The following is a 20,898-nucleotide window of genomic DNA, read 5'->3' as shown; positions in this document are numbered from 1 at the left end:
CAACTCCTCAGGCTCTCACATGTCCAGTGGTCAACCTGAGAAGGACATGGATACATTATAATGTCTCTAATCATCACAAATTAAGTATGATTTCATAAAACATGAAAAATGATAAACTCACCAGACTAGAGGAGACTCAACAGACAAACTTTGGTACAGTGAAGGCAGAGAGTGGAGGCAGACAGAGAGCAAGTCCTCGAACATGGACAGAGGGGGAACAACTCCTCAGGCGCTCACATGTCAAGTGGTCAACCTGAGAAGGACATGGATACATTATAATGTCTGAAAAATAAAGAAAAAATGTTCCTCTGTCCTGAACCTAGAGTTGAGAACTTTTTGGATGTGTGTTTCTTTTAAAACCTTTTGAAAATTATTATAATTATGAAGTATGAATTTATACATTAAAAAATACATGATAAACTTACCAAATTCTAACAGTGGTCCCAAATGTCCACATATAAAACAGAGGGAGAACGACTCCTCAAATATATCACTACAACCTGTAATGGAGAATAATTTATCATTTAGTGTACATGCTCACACCATTAAGGATCAACACATAAGCACAATAAAACTTCTGAAAAGAATTAGCTTGATTCTGCATCTCTATTTACAGCTCAGAAAGTTTACTGTTGCTATGGCAACAGTAAACGACGTTAGCAGCTCTTAGCTAGCTTAGTTAAATCATCTGAACAATAATAACCCATAATATCACAAATCGGCAATTTAAAACAAAATCAAAAACGTTTTCTACTTTGTTTTGGACATGTCTCAAAAAGGTAGCCTAGCCAGCGCCAGGCCAGCGTTACTTACCATGTCTGCCTCCACTCGCTCATCATTGTCGAGTCCTCCTCGCTCGTCTCCCGGCGCACCTGCTGCTGCTGGGCTGGTGAACCCGGCACCAAACAGGTCCGTCAGTTTGGCACATTTAGCAGCCTCCACCTCCAGAGACTTCAGCTTTTTTTCCCGATGCTTCTCAGCGCCACCCGGGCGTTTTTAACTCTTATTATCCATTTTAAGTTTCTGTCTCAGCAGCAGCCCGTCCCGCGACTCGTCCCCGCGGCCAATGCCATGAGGTCCCGCCCCACCCTGGTTTGTGTTGTGATTGACAGCACTGTCAGGGCTCTCTGAGCCTGTCATCCCATGATTGATTGAAAATGACAAACAATAGACCAATAATATGTGTCGATGCTGGCAACACACTGCTAGCCCTCTGTAGCCAATTGGCCGGCCCAATTGGAGGGAATTTAGAGAGGAAGAAGAGAAGAAAAAAAAAAAAGAAAAAGAAACATAGCGGACCAGACCGGCCCACATTGGGTCAACGGCCCACCGGGACGATGCCCGGTATGCCAGATGGCCAGTCCACCCCTGTATATATATATAAATATATTAATACTAAGACAAGAAGGTGATAAGACAGGAGCCATTACAAAATTAAAGATCAGATGCTGCAAGAATGACGCAATTAAAAATCCACCGAAATGAAACGTCCTGTTTTTATTTATCGAAATAAATGATCGCAAAACTTCATCATCAGTAGGTTGTTTTATCACCATAACAACCAGATGCTAAGATTTGAAATATTATTTTGATTGACAGGGACACTCTCCCAATACCTCCTTTGATGCTTTGATGAACAGCATCAAAGTTGTTATTTGGATTGGAGACCTCTGATTGGCTGTTGATTGCTTTAAATACTGTTCAAGTTTAAGACAGTTGCTGTTGCACTCTGACCTTGACTGAGGTAAGTCATGTCTCACTCTCTCTCTGTATTTACCCAGCATGCTAACCAATACAATGGAGGCTCATTATTCAAGTTTGAAATGAAACCACTGTGTAATATGAAGCTGCTGCTGTTACATGTTGATAATGTGCTGTTTGCTGTTGCTTTTATGACAAATGTGAAAATATTGTTGCTGGCTTCTTTTGTGTTTTCTGCTGCTTATCTTAATGGGTGATATGTGTTAACGTGATGCTAAGTAGCGTTAGCTCGCCGAGGCCAGGCAGAGCGAGGCATTGTGGACAAAACACCTGTAGCACCAGGACATTTCCACATTTCACAGCTTATTCTACCAAACGATGTGTTTTTGTAACATTGGGAAGATTAACCTTGGTGTTTAAATTTAGTATTTAAGATAAAGTAAAAAAAACAACAACTGCCATCACTGCCAATCCAATTCAGATTCAAATTCAAATCAAAGGGGCTGGGTGCCATGGTGATTGATTTAAAAAAAAACATTTACTGGTTATTTTTTGGTTAATGTGTAGTTTGAATGTGTTGAAGGACAAGTTGACGGGAGCGTAAGTTAATGCTAGGAGCACATGACATGAGGTGTGTAGCTCCTTTAAGGAAAAAAACAATCCCTCTCCATTGGGTCTAATGTTATTTCAGAGAAAACTTTTCTGCATCACCTCGCATAACTTGCTCCCACGGTCCCATTTTTTTACTCTCACAAATTTCAAATATATCGGTGTGTCCGGCAAAGTCTCGGAATTCTCACGATGTCTTTATTTCGCCGATAGGACTTATAGTTTTTGAATTATAGTTGTTTGAGTGGTGCACTCAGAGTTTAGATTTCTCTCTTGTCCCAGTGAGGAGAGAACAGGTGCATTCAGTTGAGTTTCCATGGCAACCAGATACACACACATAGCAGGAGGGGAGTCTCTCTCTCTCTCTCTCTCTCTCTCTCGCTCTCTCTCTCTCTCTCTCACGCTTAAACCAGCCAGTCTGTCTCTCTCCCTCTCTCTCCTTCTCTCTGTGTCTCTCTATCTGTGTCATTTGTTTTATATTGAATGTTTGATGGATCAAATTCACCCTAAATCTTACACACTATTTCATCCTGTCACCTGCAGACATAAAGCCTTTTGACTTCAAGTTCCAGACAAGAAAGGAAAATAGTGCATCAACTGTTCAAACAGCTTCTTCAAAAGATCGATCTACTCTCTGTGGTGAACCATGCAGAAACCAGACGTTGTGACGGCCCTCAATGCCGAACTCCTCACAGCCTACAGGAGGATTCTGGCTCTTAAGGAGGAGGTGTGGCAGCTGAAAAACCAGCTTCAAGACAGTGATGTCATAAAGATGGTTTTGGAGAAGGAGAAGGAGGAGGAGAAGGAGAAGGAGAAGGAGAAGGAGCAGGAGAAAGAGAAAGAGAAGGAGAAGGAGCAGGAGAAAGAGAAAGAGAAGGAGCAGGAGAAGGAGAAGGAGAAGGAGAAGGAGACCCAGGCCTTGAAGGAGAAGGTGGAGCAGCAGGAAAACCAGCTGAAAGAAAAAGATTGTGTCATAAAGAAGGAGGTGAAGAAACGGCGCGCTCGCCTCAGGGCCTACCTTGACTGCCTTGCTGAGCTGACTGTCTCTCAGGCCAAGAATAAGATGATGGAAGCAAGTCTGCTCCAGGAGCCACCCCAGGAGGAGAAGGAGAAGGAGAAGGAGAAGGAGGAGAAGGAGAAAGAGAAAGAGAAAGAGAAGGAGAAGGAGAAGGAGAAGGAGAAGGAGAAGGAGATCCAGGCCTTGAAGGAGCAGGTTGATCAACTGCACCTTCAGCTGAAAGACAAAGACTGTGTCATAAAGAAGGAGGTGAAGAAACGGCGTGCTCGCCTCAGGGCATATCTTGACTGCCTTGCTGAGCTGACTGTCTGTCAGGCCAAGAATGAGATGATGGAAGCAAGTTGGCACCAGGAGCCTGCGACAACAAGGAGCAGTGAGGTGGAGGTCAAGAAGGAGATGGAGAACGAGAAGGTGCTCGCTTCAAGGCCTAAAGGAGACGAAACTGCAGCAGGAGACAACACCAACTATGGGACTGAGCTGCAGAAAGGAGGAGGCTGAGCTGAGCTGGAGGAGAGAGAAGAGGTGGAGAAGCCCCCGCCCTCACCCTTTTCCTACTCTTAAAACAAACCCCTCCCCTGTCCCCCTTTCTATATATTTGAAATAATCTAATGATGTGTTGTAAATATGTTGAACTTTTTGAATAAATATGACTAGTACAGTAACATCTGCCTCTGTCTTTCTGAATATAGATACAGGATTCATTGATCAATTAACACAGTGTTGGAGTGAAACAAATCAGTGTGATTCATTTAGTTTGCTACTATTCATACAAACACAACACAGCAACAGAAGACAAACAATGTGTCTTAACTTTATTACATTTGGTCAAATCTATATATTAATTATGACAACAATACAATAATAATACTATCATCTCATCTGAGGGCCCACCCATCACACTGACCACGCCCATCTGACACGCACACACACTCACGCACACACACATGCACACGCACACACACACGCGCACGCACAAACACACACACACACGTCATTATCATTTATATATTTAGTGTATATATATACATTTATTTCAATTAATTTATGGTTGAGGTCAATATCAGATCAGAAGACGTGTTCATGGCACTGAAGTCAATGTAAAATGATTTAATTTATATAATCAATTTGTAAATTAATTATGTAAATTATATTACAGTATGGATGTGGTGGTCTAACTATAAATACATTTTATTTTCATTAAATCATATATATTTGTTGTAATTAGTGATTTTATTTTCAAATTGTTGATTTAACGATTAAGTCGTTTTCCCAATTGCACCTAAAGACTTTTTAGTTTTTCTGGTCATGATGAACCTGTGTATTGATTTTTGTGAAGATGGGTCAATGTGAACACGTTCCGGGGGTCTCGGGGGGGAACCATTGAGACATTTTGCAACGCCCATTATAAAATCCTCCAAAATTCCTAAATTTACACCACTTTCTAACTTTCTGCAAATTTTGGTAAGAATTTGAGCGTGTTAAAGCCCTCAAAAAGCCAATTCATTTGCCTGAATAATAATAATAATAATAATCCTTACAATTTCAATAGGGTCTCACCTGACCTCTGATCAGTGCTCGGGCCCTAACTAGAATGGCCACCAGTAGAGTCCATAAACCCAAACCTAACAGTTAAAGAACATGTTTGGTTTTCCAAAAACATTGAAACCACATTTAGATTCTTTAGACTTTTAATTTGATCTGCACCAAATTCTGAAGTGACATGTTTTTACTGGGATGAAATGTAAAATGTGACAAACTATACCAACACTGAGCTGAAAACAACAACAGTTACAAGTACAGTGTTTCTTCTATTCTGATTGAAGTTTGAGGATCAACTCTTTACGTGGGGGGTGATTAATACAGTCTGGTGTTTACACGGGCTGACACATTTAATCAGAACAGCAGCTGCATGTCGCCATCAGAAGTGATGAACATGTCATCCACTCGTCTTCTTTAATGGCGATCTCATCTCTCATCTGTATCTCATCCCTTTGTCACGTGTTTGATCAGCTCCCAGAAGACGGATCTATTTTCTGGCGTTACCATCCAGTACTTATTATCCAGTACTCTTCAGCTCCAGTGTGTACTAAAAAACAAACTCTCTGCAGAGAAACCAATTCATCTTTAAATATGAGGAATGTTGATTAATTTGAATATTTATGGATGCACAAACACTAAATGAGACAAAGATGTAGAGTCAAATCTCAATTACAGTTCAGGAAGGAATTTTCATTGGGGGAACAAATGCCCAAATATAATTTTTTTAGAAACAGATGAATATTTAGGTGTTTAATCAGAAGAAGGACGTTTCCCTCTGCAGCTAATGGATCTGTTTCAATCTTTTATGGCCTGTTTATTGTAACTGAGGTGTTAAAGCATTTAAAATTGTACTTGCTCTTTTATAATCAGAATATTAGGCTCCATTTAAAGATACCTTAAGTCCAGGGGTGGACTGGGACAAAAATTCAGCCCTGGCATTGTCTGTCCAGACCAGCCCACTACATTATCAGCGGACACCACATAGAAGTCCACAAATCTCGCGGCGTCTTCTCTCATGCATACTACTGTTACCACCTAGCTCAAAGATGGCAACAAGAAGGGAGGCCACACACAAACCTCTCAAGCCAAAAGTAAATTTATTTAACTCCAAATCAAGATAGCTCTAACTAATTAGTGGGATGTGTGAAAATAAGGTGTGATGTATGTTGTAAGGTGCAGAAGCAAAGAAAAACAAAGGCTGAGGGCCCCATGCCCCTGGAAGCAGCCTTTAGATCTGCAGCTGAAGCCCAGCCCAAAAGAGCAGGCCCAGGGTGACGCCCCTGTTAGCTCTACCTGTGTCTGGAAAACAACTCCTCAGGCTCTCACATGTCCAGTGGTCAACCTGAGAAGGACATGGATACATTATAATGTCTCTAATCATCACAAATTAAGTATGATTTCATAAAACATAAAAAATGATAAACTCACCAGACTAGAGGAGACTCAACAGACATGGTACAGTGAAGGCAGAGAGTGGAGGCAGACAGAGAGCAAGTCCTCGAACATGGACAGAGGGGGAACAACTCCTCAGGCTCTCACATGTCAAGTGGTCAACCGGAGAAGGACATGGATACATTATAATGTCTGAAAAATAAAGAAAATGTTTTCCTCTGTCCTGCACCTAGAGTTGAGAACTTTTTGGATGTGTGTTTCTTTTAAAACCTTTTGAAAATTATTATAATTATGAAGTATGAATTTATACATTAAAAAATACATGATAAACTTACCAAATTCTAACAGTGGTCCCAAATGTCCACATATAAAACAGAGGGAGAACGACTCAAGCACAATAAAACTTCTGAAAAGAATTATTAAAATGACAAATCATGAATTACTACATCCATAATGATTATAAATGATTAACCATGACAATGTGTGATAATAACTGGCAAATTTTTCAAATTAAACTAATTATTCCATATAGGTTTACTTGTATTCTGTTTTCAATACGGCTAAGAAAGTTTACTGTTGCTATGGCAACAGTAAACGACGTTAGCAGCTCTTAGCTAGCTTAGCTAAACCATCTGAACAATAATAGCCCATAATATCACAATTCGGCATATTAAAACAAAATCAAAAAATGTTCTACTTTGTTTTGGACATGTCTCAAAAATGTAGCCTAGCCAGCCCCAGGCCAGCGTTACTTACCATGTCTGCCTAGTGCCTCCACTCGCTCATCATTGTCGAGTCCTCCTCGCTCGTCTCCCGGCGCACCTGCTGCTGCTGGGCTGGTGAACCCGGCACCAAACAGGTCCGTCAGTTTGGCACATGTAGCAGCCTCCACCTCCAGAGACTTCAGCTTTTTTTCCGATGCTTCTCAGCGCCACCCGGGCGTTTTATACTCTTATTATCCATTTTAAGTTTCTGTCTCAGCAGCAGCCCGACCCGCGACTCGTCCCCGCGGCCAATGCCATGAGGTCCCGCCCCACCCTGGTTTGTGTTGTGATTGACAGCACTGTCAGGGCTCTCTGAGCCTGTCAGCCCATGATTGATTGACAATGACAAACAATAGACCAATAATATGTGTCGATGCTGGCAACACACTGCTAGCCCTCTGTAGCCAATTGGCCGGCCCAATTGGAGGGAATTTAGAGCGGAAGAAGAGAAAAAAAAACAAAAACAAAAACATAGCGGACCAGACCGGCCCACATTGGGTCAACGGCCCACCGGGACGATGCCCGGTATGCCAGATGGCCATTCCACCCCTGCTTCCACCTGAAGAGGAGAAAACCAGAGAAATATTAACACAAATGCAAATCACATACTTAGGAAAACATCGTGATTATTTATATGCAAATAATCATTTTATACATCAAACACCAAATGCAGTCAACTCTAAATTAACTTATTATTTGATTAACCAAAGTGACGATTCATTCGGTATTTCAGGTATTCCTAAGTTTACCTTGTTTTTGATCATCACAAATCCTTATTTAAATTTATCCTTTCTTACTATTTGAAAAAAATATACTTTTTGTATCACTAACCTTCTAGTTCACAAAAAAGATAAACTTCTCAACTAAGTAAGAAACAGGATAAAGTAGCTTCCGGTCATGAGGCATCACTTACTGTTGAGAGGTGTTGACACAGCTCGGCGAAGACTGCAGCAGAGTGTGGTTTCTGCACGGCCCTCTTGAAAACGAGCTCAACCATTTCCTGCAGGCTCTCCTCACCGTCCAGCTCCTCGTGACTCAGATCCGTCATGAAAGCTTGAACGTTTTCAGTGACGCAGCTGACGGACTCCTCCGGCTGGACCTGCTCCTTCCTCACAGCTTCTTCAGAGGCCGCTGGAGCTTCGTCCTCTGTCGTCTCGATCATCTGGAAGGAGGGAGCGCCCAAGGTGATGTCCACCTGCGGCTGATCCTCGTAGGAGGGAGGGCCAAAGGTGATGTCCACCTGCGGCTGATCCTCGTTTCATGTCAGGAAAATGGCCATATGCAAAGAAGTACACAATGTAGCTTGTGATAGCATAATAAGGAAATAAGCAATTCTACAGGTCTGTTGTTGAGTTGACCGTAGGTAGCCTAGCTTTATAATGGCACTAGTCATTATTTAGGGATAGAAGCTCGATAAGTCTGTTACAGTGAATCCCTGAGGTGCACATGGCAGCTAGTAAACAGCTTTTAAATGAATGAGGTGGAGTAAAAAGTAAATAATCCTCTGATATGTATTAGAGTATAATTATGATGTAGTGGTCAATAGCAAGGGTCCTCTGTCCTAAAGCTTGTCAGTGTCAGTCCGTCTTGCTCAGCCTCTCTATTGCTCTGCTGAGACTTTAGACAGAATGTGTGGAAGCAAAGTCCCTGAATGGTGCTCCAGAGAACTGTGGAATGAAGAATGAGTATTCCGGGCACCTTGTGGTAAACAGAGACTTTATAGTCATGATGACGTCACCTGAATCTTAGAAAAGCCCATATTTCTCTAATAATTATAATCCATAAGCAGAACATTATTTTTGCTTTAAGGTTGACCTTTTAGCCGGGGTGATGACCATATCCACAGCCACACAAAATAAAAATGTTGGTAAAATGTTTTCTGTCTCACAACAGTTCATGGTCTCACATTCTCACAACATTATCTCAGTGAACAAACATTTTGACTTATAATATTACTCATTCCCACATTTTGACACTTCACTTTTCTAAATGAATCCTTTTCTAAATTTGTCCTGGCCATAACGGTTCCTTTTTTATGTCTTTTATTTCAGTCTGTTCAACCTGAACACTGACAGAATGATTTTGAAAGGCTGCCTGAGTTGAATGTGTGGCTGAGATGGAAAATAATTGTTGAAATAGTGAAACCTTTATTGTCTCTTTGTGTCATGTGTCTATCACTACCACATTATGGCCATTCGAACCTGCAGCTAATGAATACCTGAGACTTCTACACAGTCATTCCACCTGGGAACGAACACAATTTACCATTTCTAACTCAAGACCAAATCCAGTTGTTAGCGAGTGTTTTGTCCAGTCTGAAGGGGACAATCGTTGAAGGAATGAATAAAAGGCTATCGTCAGTTCTGTTTCAGTGGTGCTATGCAAGTATTTATGTAGGGGTCATCTGTTTTTGGACAGGTGGTATTCATACAGCGCTTTGCATTCATGTTTTCAAACAAACATGTTTTTCATGAGCTGAGTCAGCACTCGTCAGCAGTGGCACACGTGGCATTTCCGCTCCTCTCTGGATAAATGAGTTTGAATTTTACTCTTGGGAGCAGCTGAAGAACCCTTGGGAACATGTGTGCATGAGACAAAGCAGACTATACAGGTTTTGGCTATGTTTAATGTCTGTACATCAGTGGCAACAGCTCTTCAATCTCTACCCACTTTACACTGATCAACCTGCTTAATAAGGTGCATGCAGGTTTCTCATCTCTGCACCAATGCTGTCATGCCCATTTACTGCAGAGGGGCACTTCCTGGTCCTTGCAGAACATTTTCCAATTCATGCAATTTGGTCTTGTGCACAGAGTTGAACAGATAGTTGGAGCTCACAGTGATATCTGCATCAGTTTTGATTTTGAACATGTTCAGTATGTGTCGAATCTTTAATGTTTTGTCAGTCGTCAGTGGATCATCATCGGCCTGATCCCAGAAATATGTAGTCATACCCTGTGTACTTCCCTCTCTGACCTACCAGAGGAACACATTCGACTGAAGTATGACTTTAACATTGCTTTGGACAGTTTTGATCAGCAGCTTTTCTTTTTATGATTTGTTATCTTTCTTTGATTCCATCAACAGAGCATGGATCCTTTACTGTCACCTTTGAAACTGCTCTGCTGTCATTTTATCTCCTTGCCTTGTCCAGCCATCTCTTTTACCTCAAACAGAGTCAGATCTTTGTCCAGGTGACATTCTCTGTCATGTATTATCCTGTCCCTCAGTTGTCTTGTTAAAATTTACAATGCAGTAACAAAAGCATCAACAGTTTAATTTTCCTCTTTTATTTAAACTCATATGTCGGATTATCAAGTGGCCCTCCATCTAAAGCTAATACAGTCTAATTCAACAGCCTGACACTAAATCCTAGGTTTATGAGGTTATTATGTGTTTGGAGAAGGTATTTTTTGCCACTGTTGTCTTTTTACAGGTGATTCTATCATTCTCTGCATCCCGTTTATATCGAAGAGTGAATGCTGAATAACAGAAACACCTCTAGCAAAGTGCAAAACCCAGCAGCTGGCCCCAGGAACAACAGGGGACACGGTGGTGGGAGTTGTGGTGGTGGACGGTGTCTGGAAGGTGCACGGAAAACATTATGACCTTATTCAGCAGATCTGTGGAAATGGCACAGAAAGAACAAAGCTAAGTAAAATGATCACAGCATTCAAACAGAGTGAATAAATGCATGCGTAGTTGTTTTTAAATATTTTTATGTATTTTTTTTCCAGAAAATGTATGTGAAAGTCATCTCAATTTCATTACGATGTTCCTAAATTGCCCCTATAAAATGTTATAATTAAAACAAATAAATAAACCTTACCCTGTAGAACTTTAAAGAAAATTCAAGGGAAAGTTGGCTACATTTTCATTATAGCCCTCACAACTTGCTCCTGTTAAATTTAAACATAAATTGTACTCTTAAGTGCTGGCAAAGTCTTTTCACGTCACTCTTATTCATAGGGACATGACCCCCACTGTCTGCAAGTCAAATTTCAGAGTATTTTACAGTAGAATGTGAGAAAATTAAGGGCAAAGTTCGCAACTTTTTCATTAGAGCACTCACAACTTGTTCCGATTTAACGTTTAATTTTAAATCCTTTAAGAGGTGACAAAGAATGTCCACGTCATTCTTAACCATGGGGACTCGCACTGTGAGTGTACCGTAACACCACGAATAGACGCGCTTCAACTTTCAAAGTTCTGCCGGCGTGCGCGTGTTTTCACAAACGACGGATCACGTGACCGCAGTAAACAATCATGGAGTCGCTGGTAGCGGAGTAATGGGACAGGAGACCGGTGCAGGTGAGCATCGTCCAGGAGAAGTTCCTCTGTCCTCCTGCTCCACACTGACTGTCTGTGTCTGCCATGCTGGACCCTGTCACCCTGAGGAGGTTATGCAGTGCAGGGGGTTATGGTTGGGATTATCCAGACACTGAATACAGAGACATCCCCCTGTGCTTCCCTGACTTCCTGTGTGGCAGACTGCTGCTGATGGTGCTCACTGATCCCAGCAGGTAACACTCAGAGTTATAGGGACTTCCGTATTTGAACTGACATTGTGTTGGATTAAGATATGGAATAGTGTAGCAGGTGAGCAGCTTCCACATGAATCAGTCGGTGTCACATAAACATAGATACAAACATAGAAAGGCAAAACCTGGAGTCAGGAGAGTCATTATTATGTCAAACATTTTTATAGATGTTTATTATTACCAGTTTATTATGTGCTGGCATTAAAAGGTTAAAAAATTGTGGTTATGTGACGAGAACGTATTATTTTTCTGCAGGTCTGTTTCGTGTGCGTCAGAGTGTGAAAACCCTTCAGCCAATTGATGAGCTGAAGAAAGGTCCGTTCATGCTGCAGGTGCGAGTCATGGAGTACCGGCCAATCGATGCAGTAGTGGAGGTTGACATCTGTATGTCCGCCAGCTCTCGTTCAGGGAACCTCGTGTGGGAGAGCGTCCTGACACTGCTGTCCAAAAACCGGCTCCACACAGCAGACACACGCTTCACAAAGACGGAACATGAAAGTGAGCAGTGGTCTGGTGATTTTTTTACAATGATGTTTCAGTTTTTTTTACACTAGGAATATGTGTTTGAACTAACCATCAGAAGCTAGACGGAATTTGAGATTAAACGAGCCATGTCATCGAATAAAACAGAATTCAAATGGTAAATGGTCTGTATTTAATATACTAAATAGCTTATCTAGTCTTGATGACCACTCAAAATGCTTTACAGTACAATTTTTGCCATTCACCTATTCACACACAAATTGATACATTGCATCTATATGTGCTGCACTCTTCTCTTTGGGGTTCAGTATCTTGCCCAAGGACACTTGGAATGGAGAAGGCAGGGATGGAAGAGAACGACCGCTTTACCTCTGCGCCACAGACTTGAAATAGACTGTCATGCTTATGCTACATCATAGGAAGGCTCTTACGAATACTTAAAATGTACTCTTTTGTATGGTACAACTTGGTAGCATCAGTTGTGCATCACCTACAGGTAGGCTTAACTATCTAGAATTCACTGACATCATTGCATCAAGGCCTAATGTCTTTTCCAGAGGTGTAAAGTAACGAATTACATTTACTCACGTTACTGTAATTGAGTAGTTTTTTGTGTACTTTGTAATTTTTTGAGTAGCTTTTGAAATGGGTAATTTTACTTTTAATTAAGTAGATTTTGACTGAAGTATTGTAGATCGCTACATTGGAAATTACAGCCGTTACTGAGTAAAAAAAAAAACAGTTCAAGGCGCAAGGCAATTCTCACTGCAGTGGTAGATGCTGCATAGAGTGGATGACGTTCCCTCGCGTGCACGTTCAACATATGTTCGCGAAAAATATGCGCAACACTGCACAGGGAGCCACTGCTGAGCGGCTGTTTTAGAGCCGCGGGTGGCCGACCTTGTCTACGGCGAAAGAGCGATTTGTTTACTGCTCCGCCGTTAAAGACATGCTGACGTCAAAACATTAGTTCGGCTATAATATTAGTTCCGCCTCGCATTTTCCCCTCCCGGCCGCGCGCGCACATGTTATGCCACCGCACAGTTTGAGAATCACTGCGCTACACAGGGCCGGCCCTAGCACATTTGGTGCTCTATGCAAGCTTCACTCCTGGCGCCCCCCCCCCCCCCCCCAGACTGCATTTCTTTTCAAATAAACAAAGATCGCAACAACATGGTGCAAGCATTCGATTTAGACAGCGGAAAACATTCCCTAACGTTTTAGCTAGACTTCAGATAATATGAACGTGTTCACCGTTCAAATTCATTATTTATCATTAAGTTGCGTTCAGTTCAACGTTCTCATAAAAATGAACATCTTCAATTAACGCGTTCTTTTGAACTCGTTCATGAACAACACTGCCTGAAACTCAACACTGGCCTACCTGCCCCTGCCGCCTGCGAGCTACTCTTCAGCTGTGCTGGATTGCTGTTCACTGCAAAGCGAGCCCGGATGAGCTCTACTCACCTTGAAAATCAGCTGCTGCTCAAACTCAACAAGAAGTTTGTAGACTAGTGCTCTAAAGGTGGACCAAAGTTTAACCAAAAGTTTAAATATACAGTGCGACAGTGGCATTTTAACTTTTTATTTTAGCTGTCATGTGGATCATGTCTTCACATGTCCTCCCAAAAGTTCTTAAATGTTGTGTGGACATGATAAATGTTTAATGTTTGACATGTTTAATGTCATTGCACTTATATCTGTAAAGATTCTCCTTTAATTAAAAATAACAGTTTTTGGATTGGATTTATGACCCCTTGTCCTTTTTTGCACTGTATAGGAGCGGCCTCCATCAAGTTGTTGGAAGTAACTAAGTAACTTTTACTTAAAGTACATTTTAAATGAACTACTTTTTACTTTTACTTGAGTAGATTTTTAGATGGGTACTTTTACTTGTACTTGAGTAAAATTTCATCAAAGTAAAGCTACTTTTACTTGAGTACAATATTTCAGTACTTTTTACACCTCTGGTCTTTTCATGTTCACCGAAAGAGCATTTTCCATAGAGACATTGTGACGTAAGGGAGAAATTGATAGGTTATTTTGACATTTTGGAAATATACTTTTTTTGTTTCTTGGTGAGAAACCGAAATGTGAAATTGAATGCCAGATTTATGCCTGTGTTGTGTGTTATGTTTATAATAGAAGGATGAGGTGGATATAATAGCTGCGTTAGAGTAGAGCAGGTTTCGTTTTGAACTTTGGACAGAGCCTAGCTGTTTCCCTCTGCTTTGTGTCTTCATGCTAAGCTTAGCTAATGGTTTTCTTTACCACACATATCCAACAATACATATGACAGTTCATATAATGTTTTATTTTTGTGTTAAAACCAGTCTACATATAATCCCTAAAATAAGACTGAACATTGCCTTATTACACCGGAGTTGTTTTAATCCCATAATTGAGTTGTTGAATATTCCTTTTAATCTGAAATGATTATAACTGAAATAATATGAATTCAAACATTACTGATTAGTTTCATCAGCAGGTGTTATGTTGTAGGTTTTATAGATCTACTGTACATGAGCACTTTGTCAGATGCCATGTCTAGCCATTGACTTTACTAGGCTAAAGCAGACATCATCCCTACAGGCCATGAGGACTTCTCAATATTTGATCCCCTTCATATTCCTCTTTGCAGCTTTCATGTATGTGAAGGTCTGTCCTCCTTTATTATTTAGTGGAACATATTCAGTGCATGGGACTGAGAGAAGTGGATTATCATGCATCGCTGCACCAGGGCAATATTTAAAAAAAGGAATCAGGGGCATGGTTTGTAGCATGATTGTGAACAAGAGGAGAAGAAAAGAACGAAGCTTTAAAATGTAGTTTTCTGGAATGATTTGTAGAGAAGTCAAGTTTGGTCAAGATAATGGCTCCCTTTACTTTAAAATGAAAAAATGTGGCAATAAAACACCCAGATTATATTTGTATTTATTTATTAAAAAAGGTCAAAGATCTGAAATCATCTTGCGCACCTTCACCATGGTGCATTTATCTTGTTTTTTTTTCCTATTCTTTCAATATTCCATGTCAATTCGATATACCCCTTGTATAAACAATGATGTGAAAAAAATTACTCATAAAAAAAACATTTAATTAAACAAAGAGTTTCACATTTTTATAGAAAGACTTACAGTATTCAACTTCTTGCTGAGTTGTGGATGACAAAATGAATGGAGGCTTGTACCTTTTTTGTAGAGTTTATACTGGCTGTACCATGTGTGAGTGTGTATTTCTAAGTTCCTTTTTATAGTGATTTTTCTTCTTCTTCTCATCTTCAGGTGAGAAGAAGAAGAAAAATCTTCTTCTTATATTAACATCCATACATCACAAAAATCCCATTGCAAACCCAAGCCTGTAAAAAAAAAGAACAAGATGCATTATTGCTGGTGTGAATAGAATCAGTGGAACGTCCCGTGACCGCCTCCCTCCACACACACTGAGCACAGTTGTAGTACAAGATGAGGGGAGGGTGTGTGTGAAGAATCTCTGTTTATAGACATCCAGGTGGAGCAGGAATCAGATTAAGCAGCTGTACTGGATAGCGGTCGCACACACGCTGGGTCATCCCACCTCTGCCATGTGATTCTCATTACAGAGACCTCTTGGGAGAAGAGTTCAGCTGCTGACAACTCGAGGTAAAATTATCCCTTTTTTTCCTCAAATATTTAAATCGAAATGCATTTTGAGGAACATCTTTTATTTCTGCACATATGATCCAGCATCTGTTATGGCTAAGTAACTTCTGATTGTGACAGAGTGACACTCATTTAGCAACTTAAAATTGTGCTTGGTAAAAAAGTTACTTATTCTGAGGTAAAATACAGTCCTGAACACTGAGTTAATTGCAGAAATTAGTACTGGAAAACTGATATGTTGTTTTGAGGAAATACAGTTTAGGGGTTTATAGATCGACTGTAAAGACTATTAGGACTTTATTGTCTAATTCTCCTTTCCCTGCTGTAAGTTCCTTCTGCCACAATAAGAGCTCTTGCCAGCCTAACCACAGCCAACATCGGAGCGACGACCAAGTGCAGAGTAAAGCAGTAATGCAGCGAGTGTGTTTAAATCGTATCTATTTTTCATCCATTGTTGTTCACTCGCCACCACAAGCTGGAGTGGAGCACGGCAACAGTCGCTTGAACATGTACATTGCTGTTATTATTCATTTATAAAGTCCTGATTCTGTCACGCATAAGAATCAGTCAAGTGTAAGAGGGTCGGTGTGAGAGGCTCCGAGACACAGAGCACTGCACTATGAGGTGCCATTAAATGGAGACACATGAGACACAAATGAAGAACTCTTTAAATTATGGACTAAATGTTAATATCTCATTTGTCTAAACATAATATATAATAAATATGTGCTCTTTAAAATGCATGGCTAAGTTTTACTGGGTGAAGATGGGAACCCTGTGTGTGTGGTGGGACAGGGAGAGAGAGCTAGATGAAGCCCACTCACACAGACTCCTGTCCTGGTTAGAGCACTTTAGAGGAGTTCATCTGTCTCCTTCTTCAAAGAGCCAATCCTCTGGGAGTTTAAGTTATTTTTTGCTTCTTTTTAAAGTAGCAGCTTCATTTATTTATTCACAAAGGCCAATACTAAATGACAGATCTTCTGTTGTAAACTTAAAACTGCTCCACTGCACTTACTTTTACCTCCTTCAAGGATCAGGGATCATCATCATTAAAAAAAATGTGTGAAACATACATTTGTAATGCAAATGCCATACAATAGGTATTGAAACATCTCATTCAAAACTATGATGCAAAACCTAAAACAAACATCTGACTGCAGATTTTGTGTCGATCTGTCCAACAGTTGTTGATATAGATTCAGATTAATATTTTAGATATCAGCGATATTCTTCTAATCTGCAGTGATAAATCGTCCAATAACTTTGTTTTAATACCTATTGTTATTCACTGACAATGTGTGTACTGTTCTATTATAAAGACTATTCTATTCACATGAATTTGTCACATAGTCCAATCCACCATCTTTAAATTTATATATGGGGCTGGTATAAAGTCCAAAACCTGCACACCAGTCGAGACTGAAGGAAGGTCCACTTACTAGAACATTAAACGTGTTTCCGTTTTGTTTCAGTGCAGCAAGAAGAAATAGATGAAGAAGCAAGGAAAAGACGACACCGCCTTCATCCCTCTGTCTTCTCCTACAGGGAGCGGCAGCCTGCAGATCTACCATGACTACCAGAAAGTGGCTTTTACGATGTATCCTGGTAACGCCAATGCCACAGAGAATGGTTCCCACAATCAGAGAGACAAGGTTGCCTCCAAGATGCCAGACTACGTCTCTAAAAGTCAAGACCGAAAGTACCAAGACGAGAGTGTGAACAGGAACTCCATGTGGGTGATGGAATCGAGCAGCCAGGCCTTCTCGGGGCCGGAGGACAACTCCACAGACCCACACGAGACCCTGACCGAGACCTCAACTCTGACCTTTGTAGACGCCCACACCATGGAGGATTTAACAGAGAACCACAGTCTCCACGGGATGGGAATTGTTTACCTAAAGGAGTTTGTCCTGATAGATGATGACGATGATGGGGACATGTCGCTAAGAGAGAAAACAGTCACAGACTTGACCGTCATGGATGGGAAAGCTGCTGACCTGGTGTGCGGGAGGCTGTTGTCCACCTCGACCGGCTCGTTGTCAGAGTGTAAAGAGGAATCAGCGGCTCCTGAGGCCCCACCCTCCAAGGAAGTTAAGACTGGACATGAAACTAGACGCTGCTGCCTCTGCACCCTCTTATGACCCTGCAGCAGGTCACAGGTTTGGAATTTGCTGCAGCTTTTTTGTCTGAGACCAGAGCTGGGAAGTCATCCATGAGGCCTCTGTACTCTGAGCACTCGTCAAACATGCTGAGCTTTATTTTAAACAGCAATTATGATTATTATTATATTATAATAATCAACCAGCAAAAAGATTTTCATATCAAACCTCAGCCCGTGAGGGTTTATTCAGACTAGACCCTCATGTGAATATGAACTGTGAAGTATGCGTGCTGAGAGGTGTAATGTTATGTGCTGGATTTACATTAACAGAACATAATCATGTGAGATAAGATAACATAATCTTTTTCAAGTTTTACAAGCACATGTCTAACCTCTATGATTAAACATTTAGTACTGAAAAAATGCATGTTCATGTAATATTAGATCTGAATGACAGACTGGGATGATTACATTGAAGGCCTTGACAGATCGGGTGCTAACATCTAATAAAGGAAAGTACAAAACAAAATGGTGTGTGTGGTTATAAAAGTTATGTTCCAAATATGCTGAGAAAAAGAATGTGGTATAAGTGCAACAACACCATCACTATTATATTATTATGCTAAAGAATTATTCAATGAGTGGATCCAGCAATCTTCAGGTTGCAAGGGACGCAGCACTTTAATTTCCCTTGAGTTTCTGATCTCTAGACATTCTGTGAAAGATTGCTTTTATGGGTTCGTACGACACACACCAAGATGTTGACAAAATTTATTTTCGATACACAATGCTGCCGGTGGTTCCTTGCTGTTCCACTGATCGACTTCTGGCAGCACTAACATGCAAAGGAGCATAGCAATACACCAGTAACTTCTACGACGAGAGCTAACCACTCAACATGGACGTAAACAAAATGCATGATTTGATGTTCAATGATGCTCATCAAATGAAATACACTAAATCGATTTGTCTGACCTCAAAAGTACAAACATTGTGTTTTTTCGAGTCACAACTTTAGGACCACACATGAGTTGCAAATAAAAGGGTGAGTATGACTGCCATTATCAACATAAAGTTTGTTTACAAGAAAACTCGCTCCTTTTAGCAGACCCCAAACTCAAATCTGTGTGAAGCCTGACATCTACTGGAGTTAGAAGGACTGAACTGTCCCTCTGCCGTGTGACTCTGAGCTGTTGTTTAGAATGAGATCACTAAACATACAGGGAGTTCGTAGGATTATGTCCCGACAGTGTGCAGTATGAATTTACACAAGTGTGTCTATTTTATAGCTATATTCAGTCAATTCAGTTTGCCACAAGTGAATTCTAGTCAAATCTCAATTGTGAAAATGGTAAACTTGAAATTTGGTAGAGCTGGTGATGCCTCAGGTAGCCTTTGCATTTGGCAAGTGTGTTAGTGCTCTTGTTGGCATCAATGGTTCTTGCACCAGGGCCCACTTGTATCTCGTGGCTTATATTTGTGGCATCTGAGCACTGTTACTTACAAGGGTATCGCCCAGTGAGCCGGACCAGTAGTAATTTCACCCTGTATAGTTTAAAATGTAGCAGTAATGAGTAAAGGAGTTGAGTAAATTGGTGAGTTACACTGTAAGTTGCCATCTTGCTCTCATACCTTTATTTAACAGAAGTTGTAGATGGTAGGACAGAATATTTATTTGTGGAAAGTAGGACGAGATGTTGAGTATCCCACATACGTTTATAGGTCCTCTGCACACTTTGTTACCAACTACCAGTAGTTGTTAGCAGGTGTTAGTAGCCAGCAGCGGATGTAAGGGACATAACCTCAGTTGTGCACCTTAGCGTCATCAAGTTATTTGGCCTTGTAATTAATGATACAGGTTGAACATGAGGGTACACTGAGGCTAAATATAAATCTGACTGGCTACTGGCTTGTATGGCAGTACTATGAAAGCCATGTTGCCCACTCAGTAGATCAGAAATAATTACCGCTATTCGTTTTTAAACTATGCCTTACCATTTTAGAACATTGGACAAGATAGAGAATATCCTTTTCAGCCACGTTGCTCTGCCTCAAATGCCATGTCTTTTCCTCTCAAAGTGCTTCATTAACATTATCCTCCAGGGTACTGTCAATTCGATGAAGTAGACAACGCGCAGTGTGTTGGACCAGAGTATCAGGTCAGGTGGTAGTGACAATATGTGATGGGAGTGTAATAAACCACTGGCCCACGTCCATTAACATTTCCCAGTCTCAGCCTTGCTTCATATAACCACTCCTGGTCAGTGGATGAGGCCCTTTCTGTCCCTGTTTCCCCTCACAGACAAAAGTTGTCCTTTCGACTGCATTCGATTTTTTCCGATCGAAAGGCATTGGTAGCTGTTCTCTTTGATTTCATTGTTGCTGCAAGGCATTTGAGTACCTCGTTGTGTCTCCATGTATACCTACCTTTGGAGAGACTTATTTTACAACCAGTGAGGATGTGCCTGGAGTTGAGCATAGTGGGCAGGATTGATTTTTGTTCACCCACTGCTGTAGGTTTTCGGGTGATGGAAGGACATCACAGGTCACTCTAAGCAGAAAGTTATTCCTGCTTGCTTTCATTTCCCACGGCTCCTTCGAGCTGATCATTCTTTTCTCTATAGTCTCCCATTTCAACCTCTGCCCCTGTCTGGCTTGAGTGACAGCCTTTGCACATCTTGCTGCCTATTCCTGACACCGAATTTCAAATATAGACCTATGCTGGCCATGGATTACAGTTTTTCTCGATTGCTTAAGCACGATTTTCAAAACAGGGCCCGGTGTTTCAAAACACTACACACAATCAGCACAACCACACACCCAATCAGCAGAACACCTCAGATCCTTTTTTTTTACCATATGAAACACACACGCTTCATATGACTTAATTCAGTTTTAGCCAGTTACACACTGCTGTTGCTAACCTAAAACACTTTTAGCAATTCCAGCTCTCAGTGATTAGAGTACTGTAGGTGAAGTACAAAGAGAAAGTGCAAATATACAATAAATTCACCAAACACTACACAAGACCAATACTGCACTGCAGACTCATGAAAATATAATCTATTTCTCTCACCCTCACTCTTCTTCTTTTTTGTGCACGAGCTCC

At 40.9% G+C, this 20,898-nt stretch overlaps 2 protein-coding genes across 6 annotated transcripts; both read left to right on the top strand.

The window, feature by feature from the left end:
• Positions 1–1,347: 1,347 nt before the first annotated feature.
• LOC128438689 (splicing regulatory glutamine/lysine-rich protein 1-like) lies at positions 1,348–3,990 on the top strand. Its single transcript, XM_053421327.1, has 2 exons — positions 1,348–1,744; positions 2,854–3,990. Exon 2 carries the CDS (start codon positions 2,957–2,959, stop codon positions 3,824–3,826), a length of 870 nt encoding a protein of 289 aa, XP_053277302.1. The 5' UTR covers positions 1,348–1,744; positions 2,854–2,956; the 3' UTR covers positions 3,827–3,990.
• A 7,275-nt stretch (positions 3,991–11,265) lies between these two features.
• Positions 11,266–18,297, top strand: si:ch211-12e13.12 (paralemmin-2). Of its 5 annotated transcripts, none has more exons than XM_053421179.1 (4): positions 11,266–11,334; positions 11,820–12,062; positions 15,550–15,688; positions 17,161–18,297. In XM_053421179.1, the coding sequence occupies exon 4, from the start codon at positions 17,179–17,181 to the stop codon at positions 17,827–17,829; it is 651 nt and encodes a 216-aa protein (XP_053277154.1). In that variant the 5' UTR covers positions 11,266–11,334; positions 11,820–12,062; positions 15,550–15,688; positions 17,161–17,178; the 3' UTR covers positions 17,830–18,297. The 5 variants fall into 5 exon arrangements, with proteins under 5 accessions (XP_053277154.1, XP_053277153.1, XP_053277155.1 ...); XM_053421178.1 differs by having other exon boundaries at positions 11,276–11,546; positions 11,897–12,062; XM_053421180.1 differs by having other exon boundaries at positions 11,276–11,546; positions 15,649–15,688; positions 17,234–18,297.
• Positions 18,298–20,898: the final 2,601 nt, after the last annotated feature.

This window comes from Pleuronectes platessa, chromosome 4, assembly GCF_947347685.1.
Source record: "Pleuronectes platessa chromosome 4, fPlePla1.1, whole genome shotgun sequence".
In the NCBI taxonomy this organism is placed as follows: Eukaryota; Metazoa; Chordata; class Actinopteri; order Pleuronectiformes; family Pleuronectidae; genus Pleuronectes; species Pleuronectes platessa.
The sequence above is the reverse complement of the archived record's forward strand: the minus strand, read 5'-3'. Positions and strand labels throughout refer to the sequence as shown.